Source organism: Hibiscus syriacus, unplaced genomic scaffold (genome assembly GCF_006381635.1).
Source record: "Hibiscus syriacus cultivar Baekdansim isolate YM2019G1 unplaced genomic scaffold, ASM638163v2 tig00111208_pilon, whole genome shotgun sequence".
Lineage (NCBI taxonomy): Eukaryota > Viridiplantae > Streptophyta > Magnoliopsida > Malvales > Malvaceae > Hibiscus > Hibiscus syriacus.
Window position 1 is genome coordinate 1850895 of NW_024063020.1, and position 10200 is coordinate 1861094.

General features: G+C 36.4%; 1 protein-coding gene and 1 pseudogene across 1 annotated transcript; one reads left to right on the forward strand and one right to left on the reverse strand.

Moving 5' to 3' along the window:
* Positions 1–1450: 1450 nt before the first annotated feature.
* Positions 1451–3856, forward strand: LOC120155935 (putative wall-associated receptor kinase-like 16). Its single transcript, XM_039167387.1, has 3 exons — positions 1451–2300; positions 2378–2560; positions 2654–3856. Exons 1-3 carry the CDS (start codon positions 1457–1459, stop codon positions 3850–3852), a joined length of 2226 nt encoding a protein of 741 aa, XP_039023318.1. The 5' UTR covers positions 1451–1456; the 3' UTR covers positions 3853–3856.
* Positions 3857–4018: 162 nt separating this feature from the next.
* Positions 4019–6286, reverse strand: LOC120155915 (annotated as a pseudogene).
* Between the last annotated feature and the right edge of the window lie 3914 nt (positions 6287–10200).

A 10200-nucleotide genomic window follows, 5' to 3' on the forward strand; every position in this document is an offset into this window, starting at 1 on the left:
TTTCTGCAAAAGCTTCCACCAAAATTTTAATTGCCAATTCACCCCCCTCTTGGCCATATTCGTCAATCGATTAACTCAACAATTTTAAAAATAAATTTAAGATTTTTATATTTAAAACAAAAGTTAATACTTTTTTATTTTAAAATAAATTTAATATATTTCTAGTTATATTAAATTTAATATTTATAATAATATTTTAAGATTTGCACATATCATCACCTAATTGGTATTAAAATATAAAAATCTTAAATTTAATGATATTTTTTAATATTATAAAAATATTTAATTTTAAAATATAAAAAATAAAATTATAAAAATATTAAATCTAAGATTTATAATAATATTTTTATATTTTAAGATTTACATGTATCATCACTTAAGTGGTATTAAAATATTAAACTATAAAAAGTATAAAAATATGAAATTTAATTCTAAAATATAAAAATGTTAAACTTATTTTATTTTAAATCTTCCATAAATACAATATAAAATATATATAATCTATTTAGATATAAATAAAATATTAGAATTTTTAAGCGTTTATGTGCTCTTTCAATTTTAATTTGTCTAGATTCTAATTCTAATTTATATTTACTTTTATTTTCTTTTACTATTAACGAGCTTTTAAACAGTGAATATAATTTGTTGTACATTTTAAACCAATTGGGACCTTTGGTGCAGTGGCTATGGCGCCTTTCATACACCTCATAAGATGCCGATTTGATTCCTTCCAAAAAAAAATTTTTCCTCCTTATTTTCTATCCAATCGAGGGGTGACACGTGTCACCTCTTGATTAGTTAAAAAATTAATTAATTAATTAAAAATAAATTAAAAAACATTATCTAATCATGTAATGCCACGTGTCAAGATCATGTCCTAACATATGTCAAATAATGATTAATTTATAAAATTAAATTTAAATTAGGACCAAATTAAGAGAACATATAAATATCAAAGACTAAATATATAATTATGTCAATTCTTTTAACTGTCACGTCAGTATTTCCGTCCATTCTTAAAGGTTAGTGGCTTAATTAGCAACAATTAAATAGTTAAGTGATATGATTCACAAGATTAAAAGATCAATAGAAAAAATAAAATGTCTAAATAGTTAGGTGGTCAATGATATAATTTATCTTATAAATTAAAATAACACACGTGTTTTAAAACCATAGGTGGGGCACTGTTAGGGGCACCATAAAGGGGGCAGAGATTTCCATTCCCAACATCCTAGTAATTCCCGTGGAGTTGAACAGCTAAAATTCTAAAGGAAAGACTTGGCAAGTATCGGCATTTTGCTTTTGCAGACTGAGTCTAAGGCGTCCCCATTATATGAAGCTTCCGCTAAATGTGTGGTCGCCGTGGAAGAGTATATTGAGGTATCCATCGATTTTCATGTATAATTTAGTAAAAACTGTGATGAGTTCGATCAGATCTGTAGTGCTTATGCAGGCGATGATCTTGTTTAATGTTATGTTGACAGCAAAAGCTTCAACACCAGCAACGGCGAAACCCGGCTGCCGAAGCCGATGCGGCGATGTCATCATTCCGTACCCGTTCGGAACCGGCGGAGATTGCAACATCACCGAAAGATTTTTCATCACATGTAACACCAGTGTCACCCCCAACAAACCCTTCCTAACCACCTCTAACATCGAAGTCATCAACATATCCCTCGACGGTCAGCTGCGAATCCTCAGTAGAGCAAGCTATGATTGTTACAACGCCTCAGGATATAGGAGATGGCTTGACTATCGTCTCTGGCTCGGGAACCGACTTGCTGGGATTTCAATAAACAATACCAAGAACAGATTCACCGCAATCGGCTGCGACACCTATGCTCGGGTGGAAGGTTTTCTCGGACAACGTTATGCAACCGGTTGCTTGTCGTTATGCAATAACATCACCGATGTTTCGGACGGATCTTGCTCCGGGATCGGCTGCTGTCAGACGAGTATCCCGAAGGGTGTGATGAGCTATAACATCAGTCTCGAAAGCTTTGATAACCATGCCGATGTACTACCCAGAAACCCCTGCAGCTATGCGTTTGTTGCTGAGAATGATAACTATACCTTCTCTAGTTCAGACATTCGTGGTTTCCGTTTTCGAAACAGGAGGTTTCCAGTCACTCTTGATTGGAGAATCGGGAATAAGAGTTGCGAAGTAGCAAAGATCGATACCAAGAATTTCGGATGCAAGGAGAATAGTGATTGCGTTGATTCAGAAAATAACTCTGGATATTTCTGCAAGTGTATCCAGGGTTACGATGGGAACCCTTACCTCTCCAATGGATGCCAAGGTAACTATATATATACATGTATTTTCTGTCACTACAAATATTGTTTATTTCAATGATATTTTATCTACAATTTTCAGATATAAACGAGTGTGAAACCATTAGTCCTTGCAATGGAACTGCAAGATGTACCAATTTACCTGGGACATATAATTGTTCATGTCCGGTGGGCTATGAAGGCGACGGACGGAAAAATGGAACGGGTTGCAGTTTACCTTACAAGGATCAGTCCAAGAGATCTCCCCTTATTGATGTTGCTCTAGGTTAGTGATTTCTATGCATACTGCTGATCACGATTACATATGTTTTCATGAAATATTTTGTAAATCAGTGGGAATTTTATGGTTTGAATATAGGAACTAGCATGGGGCTTGTTGGTCTCCTCTTGGGGATAATATTTCTGCACTGGATGCTCAGGCGAAAACAGATTTCCAAACTAAGAGAAGAATACTTTCAGCGAAATGGTGGCATGTTGTTGCGGGAACAGCTTTCGAAGCGACAAGGGTACCGGGAAGATGTTAAAATATTTGCAGCAGTGGAACTCGAGAAGGCCACAAACAATTACCATGAAAGCAGAATTTTAGGACGAGGAGGGCAGGGGACAGTGTACAAGGGTATATTAGCCGATAATCGAGTGGTTGCCATTAAAAAGTCGATAATCGGAGATCCGAGCCAGGTTGAGCAATTCATTAATGAAATCACGGTGCTCTACCAGATCAACCACAGGAATGTTGTCAAACTCCTAGGATGTTGTTTGGAGACACAGGTTCCACTCTTAGTCTATGAATATATCACAAACGGAACCCTCTTTCACCATTTGCATAATAATGATGATGATGCCCCTTATATTCCGTGGGAGTCTCGTTTAAGAATCGCGACCGAAACGGCGGAAGCCCTTTCTTATTTACACTCCGCCGCTTCAGTTCCGGTCATTCACCGAGACATCAAGTTGGCAAACATACTGTTAGATGACAATTACACCGCAAAAGTTTCTGATTTCGGGGCTTCGAGATTGAATCCATCTGACCAGGCACAGATAACTACAATCGTACAAGGAACTTTCGGCTACCTGGACCCTGAATACATGCTTACAAGCCATTTGACTGAAAAGAGCGATGTTTACAGCTTTGGGGTTGTGCTTATGGAGTTACTAACAGGACAAAAGGCGGTCTCATTCAAAAGATCGGAAGAAGACCGAGTCTTGGCAATGTACTTTGTTTCTGTGATGAAAGAAAACCGCCTGCTTGACATTCTCGATCCTCGGGTGCTTAACGACGAAAACGTCGAGCAGCTTAAGGAAGTTGCAGCTTTAGCGAGGAGATGTGTGAGGGTGCAGGGAGAGGAAAGGCCAACAATGAAGGAAGTGGCCCATGAATTAGCAGGACTGCAAGCAATGCCTAAACATCCTTGGGGTGAAAGTAAGCTAATGGGAGAAGAAGCCGAATACTTGCTCGGTGACTTGAACCACACGTATGATGATGGTGCAACGAGCAGCTCGATGGGGTACGATAGCATTAATAACAAATTCACATTTGAACTACAAGGTGCTCGTTGATTATGTATTCAGATAATTTTTAACAGTTTATAGTAGTTGGTATTTTACTATTTTACTGTCATTGTTAAAGAGCTTATATATAAGATGAAGGTCTTGAAATTCTAGACATTGAAAAATGACTAAAATACTCCTAGTACTAAATAGACATAAAACATCTGCAACATTATTACCGACCGTGCAATATGATTTGCTGCCTACTGTCATAGTCGGACCGACTGCTTTCGTTACCATGAGCATTAGCGCCGGAGAGTTCACCAAGCAAAGACTCGGTCTCCTTCGAATCATTTTTCATCCATGGATGCTTTGTCATTGTTCTTAGACCGTCCAATTCGATTGCAACTTCCTTCATCGAATGCCTATCTTCTCCTCTAACTCTTAACCACCTGTTTGCCAACATGGAAACTTCCTTTATCTGTGTGGTGTTCCCCTCAGCTAGCACATGATGATCGATAATCCTGAATAATCGATCCTTCTTCAGAGCAGAAACAAAATGCATTGCTAGATTCCACTCCTCTTCCGGCATTAGAAAGCTAAGTGCTTTCTCCCGGTCAATAACTCTGCAAGTAGAACTCCAAAGCTATACACATCACTCTTTTCAGTCAGCTGGCTCGATTGAAAGTACTCCGGGTCTAAGTAACCGAGCGTCCCTTGCACCAACGTTGTTAACAGTGTTTGATCCAAAGGAACTAACCTCGAAGCTCCGAAATCCGACACTTTTGCAACGTAATGCTCATCCAAAAGAATGTTAGTAGACTTGACATCTCTGTGAATGATGGGAGGATAAGCGGCCGAGTGCAGATACGAGAGTGCTTTGGCAGTTTCAGCTGCGATTCTCAACCGACATTCCCAAGACAAAGATGCATTGCCCGGACAATGCAAGCGCTGGTAAAGGGTACCATTGGATATGAATTCGTAAACCAAAAAAGGGACTTCGGTCTCTAAACAACATCCCAAGAGCTTTCACCACATTTCTATGGTTAACCTGAGAAAGAACAATGGCTTCATTAACGAACTGTTAGACTTGACTGCGATCGGCAATCATGGACTTTTTAATGGCGACGACTCTGTCGTCTTGCAGTATTCCTTTATAAACAGTCCCTTGGCCTCCTTTGCCTAGAATTAGAGTTTCATGGAAGTTGTTTGTTGCCTTCTTGAGCTCCTCTGAAGTGAAAATCTTGGCTGAAAAATGACCTTTAAGCTTTGAAAATTCTTGTTGTAAGATAATTCCACCATTTTCTAGGAAGAATATTTCTGTCTGATGAGTTTTCTTTTCCAAAGTGCCCAATATGTCCATGAAATGCTCAAAATGACCACTAAAAGGCCTATGCTTACACCTAGACCGATGATAAGGAAAGGAAAGCCTTGTTCATCAATAGGACTGCAACCACTTCCATATCTTTTTCCATCTCCTTCATATCCACCTTTACAAACACAGTTGAAACTTCCTGGCAAATTGTAGCATATTGCATTTTCGTCGCAGGGACTCCAAATCTTGCACTCATCGACATCTGCAAAAACCAGTCAATTAGCAACAATCCCGAAACCGGTAAACGAGATAATCGAGTTGCAGGTGACAGCAGATACTAAGAGACATACCTAAACCACCTTCAGGGAGGTATGGATTCCCATGGAAACCGTCTGGACACCTGCAAAGATAACCCAAACCGGTGACAGGTTCGTAATCGTAACACTCGCTCTGATGACATGCGTAACTCGACGGATTCTTAGCAGCTTCGTTACAAGTCTCGTTGCTTACAAGCCAATCGAAGGACACTGGAAATCTCTGATCCAGAGGTATAGACCGAACATAATCCGAATAGAACCGAAATACACTTTATTCAACTATAAAACCATAGCTGCAACTGTTAAAATCCGACACATTAGCATGTTCGTTAAAGCTATAAGCTTGAACATAAACGGCTTTCAGTCCATCAGGAATCTGAATCTGGCAACATCCGAATCCCGAAAAAGATCCATCCACCAAGTCCTCGAACCGATTACATAAGGACATACATCCGGCAGTGTAACTCTTGTTTCCGATGAATCCATAGAGGTACGCATAAGTGTCGCATCCAATGGAAGTGAACTTATTTTGTGTGCTCGAGACATTATAAATCGACAACGGATACTCATACAAGAACGTAGTCCGTGGGATCACACGGTACCCGAAAGCGTCGTAACAATCTCGGGCGACTGTCGTTAAGATCTGCAACTGACCATCCAAGGTGATGTCGGTGACGATAAATTCAGTGTGCCGTAAGTAGGCGACGGAGGAGGTGGCTGATTCACTGCAGTTGATATGGAAGTTCTCGTTTAGAAAACAGCCTTCCTTTGTGCCAAATGGGAATGGTATATTTAGATCCCCACAATGGGAAGGGCAGCCATTTTTGTGTAACGCTCTAGTTCTTGTCACCGGTATTACAGTTGCCTCCATTATTACCAACAATACGAGGATGTCTACTGATTGTCTCGCACGAGGATCCATTACTCTCTCATTCAAAAACATGTAACCCAAAGTTTGATTAAAAGAGAAAATCAAATAGTGTAGTTCTTTGAAGAATACGATGAATTCCGTGCCGGCTTTGTGCCATTTGCGTTTATCTTTTGGGATTAAATCGATTCACTTTGGACTTCTGTAATTAAGATATTTTTTGTTGTCGTCAGATTATTTCTGATACCACATCGTTGCCGGCTTTATAGTGAAAGCTATTTAATTAATGAGTAAAGTATTGACACGTGTAAACACTTGATTTGAAGATTTTTTTATTAATTTTAATTTATGTAATTTAGAGGTGCTGCGTGAATTCGAACCTTGGCATTAGGGATAAAAATTATTAAATTAAATAAATTAAAATTAAAAAAAAATCTTCAAATCAAGTTGTCGACACCGTTTTTCGTCATGGTGAGAAAAAAACTGGTACAACTTAGGGTTTTTCTTTGAAAAGAATTGTGAAATGTTGGAAGTCTCCACCAACTATTTTTAAGGTGCGATTGGAACATCTAAAATCATGTATTTTAATAAAACATATTAATTTATCAAAAATGCCAGTTTTGTCTACGAAAACCAGAAATAGATTTCGGAAGTCAATTACGCGTGGGGAAGAATTAGCACCCCACAGCTCCCAGAAATTTGTACTTAGTCGATTACCCCATATTTAAAAGTTGGAAATTTTGAGTTCGAGCTTTTATTTAATTTAAAATTCATTATGTATGCAAAGTTTTAAAAAGGATGTCGATTTAGTTCGGGAATTACCAGTGGTCACCCCCTGAGCACAATGCAGAGGATATACTATTAACTCTTTGGTAAATGAACATTGTCTTGTTCTGAAGACATGATGCAATCAAACAATCAATTATTTAAACCTAATAATACTAGGTAGGTTAATTAAGGCTTTTTCTAACTTAAGGTGTCAAATTATAAAAATTAAAAAACTTGGGGGACCAAACCTAAAATGGAATCTCTAATATTAACTCTAATTGATTTTAATCAATTATTTAGTCGAATAATCGAAAATGGTCCTCGGGCATATTAAATGCGGAAACCAATTCAGATTATTCCCTAATTAAAGACTAAGTGTAATTCTATTTAAAATGGAGACTCTAATTAACCTAATTAATTATGTCAAATAAATATCTAATAAAAAGTTTAAGGACTAACTTTAAAAGTTATAAAGTTTAGGGGTTAAACCTAAAAATGAACGGACCCTAAGCACTAAACAAATAAACATGAAATATATCCGTTTAAGGTAAATATGACAAATTTAAATTAAACGAATAAACAAATTAATATAAATGTTAAAAGGTAAAAGAATTATAAATAAGGAAATAAAGTTAATAAAGTAAAGAAACAAAACATAAAAAAGCCTAAAGTTCAAATCACGTAATTAGAAGGAAACTAAAATCAAAATGTGAGAAATAACTAAAATGACGAGAAATGATTTTTTTATGAAAAAAAAAGAAAGGAAAAAATGAATAAATACATATAAATAAGCAAATGCATATAAAAAAAAACAAGTGATAAAAGGTAATTAACAATCAATGGACATAAATCAATGGACATAAAAATGATATAAATTATAGTTATAATTTAAAGGAAACATGAATGAGACAAATTATGAATTAAGCATATCTTAGAAGGAAAATAAATTGAAAAGAAAGAAATAAGCTCCAGAGAATGCACGGTCAAATTGTATGAAACAAGGAAAACACAAAAAAGTAAAATAAGAAAGGGAAATAGAAAAATCAATGCACTATGTTGCACTTAATAAAATAAAAGCAATCAGTGACCTAAATATAAAAACATGTTTAAATGAGAAGGAGCTAAAGGCAATTTTTCCTTCTTATAAGAGCTAACACAAAATGAGAAAATCACTCGAACGATGCTTAGAAACGAAAACAAGAACAAGCATAAAATAAGGACCAAAAAGTGAACACTCGCTGAAAGTTTAGTGACTCAAACATAAGTAACCCCTTAACTCTTGAAGATAACAAACCACAAATACATAAAAAGGAAAAATAGCACAAATAAGGCATGCATTCTGAAATAAACTCAAAATGACACAATCTAATGACCAACCAAAAAAAACTCTAAACTATGGGGGATTACAGCGCTATTATACCCTAAATTCTCAATCAGTTAAAGAAAAAAACATTAAAGGGAAAATTACGCAATGAAGACACAAGATTTGAAATAAACAAAATGAACTAGAAATTGAGGACTTAAGTGTAAAAATACAGCAAACTACGGAGGACTTAAGCGCGAATAATCCTAAAATTACACTATAAATCACACCCTTTTTTTTCATTTTTAACCCGAGACTTAAAAAAATGCTCAAACTCTCTCAACCCCTCTCTCTTTTCTTCCCGAAGCCGGTAGAGAGCTCCACCGTGAGATCTGTCACCGACCAGCTCTGGCACTGCTTGCCAATGATGGAGAAGGGCAAGAAAACCATCAATCGACACCTCACTGCTCCACGAGCAAGGATCCGAGCCCCGATTGGCCAAAATATTCCCCTATTGTCATAGATCTAAAGAAAACCCCTCATCTCTAGTGACCTTCGGGATCTCTGACGATCCAACGAGAAAACTAAGTTGTTTCTCTCTCTTACTTCTTGCTTGTGTTCGAAATTGTTACTCTCCTCTTTGTTTTTCGATTTTTATTTTTGGTTCGCATGTATTATTTATGGAAAAATTAGAAGATCGAAAATAAAAAAAACTCTTCAAAATGTTTTTTCGATTACTAAAAATGGGGAATGTTACACTGATTTTTTTGAATTTGGAACCCCCTTTTTTACAATCTTTTTTTTCGAATGATGAGTCCCCTTTACATTTTCTAAAGAGGTTTTATAGAACCCCTCATATTACAAAAAAAAATGAAAAGTTTTAATTTTTTACATTTTTTCTCTATTTGCAGGCATTGGAGCATGTTTGATGAGGATGGGTGTCAGCGGCTCAGATGTTGAGTGTTGTCAGAAGCAGTAGAGATGGCAGGGAGATGGTGGCAGTAACTGGTTCAATAGTCTGGGCATTGAATGCCCCGGATATTAAGGGATTTTCCCCCTTTTGCATTTTTTTTAACTTTTGATTTCTTTTTTATATAATAATAATATATTGAGATAAATATGGTGATTACAGTTGTCACTCTTTGCTCATTGTTGTGAAACAGGAATAGGGAAAAGATAATAAGCATTATTTTTATCCGAATTGAATTGTTGAAATCTTGAGCTCCAAGTTCTTCTTTGCTCATTGTTGTGAAACAAGAATAGGGCAAAGATAATAAGCACTATTTTATCCGGCTTGAACTGTTGAAATCTTGAGCTCCAAGTTCTTCTTATTATGAACTTTTTTTGCCTCATCGGATGAGTTTTTCTTATTATGTACTCTCTGTTGGAAATGTTAATACATCTCATTCTATGATGAAATCGAGCAAAGGTTGAACAAGTTCTTCTCATTATGAACTTCTTCTCCCTCATCGAATGATTTCTTCTTATTATGAACTCTCTGCTAGAAATGTCAATCCATCTCATTCTGTGATGGAATCGAGAAAGGGTTGAACAAGTTCTTCTCATTATGAACTTTTTCTCCCTAATCGGATGAGCTCTTCTCATTATGAACTCTCCACTGGAAATGTTGATCCACCTTCTTCTGTGATGAAATCGATAAAATGTGATATTGATCCAACTCCTTATGTGATGGATGAGCCAAGTTTAAACAATTTCTTCTCATTATAAACTTCTTCATCCTCATCGAACGAGTTCTTCTCATTATGAACCCTTCTACTATAAATGTTGATCCACCTCATTCTGTGACGGAGGAACCTACGAAAGACACAAATGTCCTTGATTAGCA

What these genes read in the sequence shown, in the direction of transcription:
- LOC120155935 (XM_039167387.1), top strand. Translation starts at nt 1,457, where the DNA reads ATGATCTTGTTTAATGTTATGTTGACAGCAAAAGCTTCAACACCAGCA. An exon ending in CCTCTCCAATGGATGCCAAG is followed by an intron (nt 2,301 to 2,377) that starts GTAACTATATAT and finishes TACAATTTTCAG; the next exon opens with ATATAAACGAGTGTGAAACC. An exon ending in CCTTATTGATGTTGCTCTAG is followed by an intron (nt 2,561 to 2,653) that starts GTTAGTGATTTC and finishes GTTTGAATATAG; the next exon opens with GAACTAGCATGGGGCTTGTT.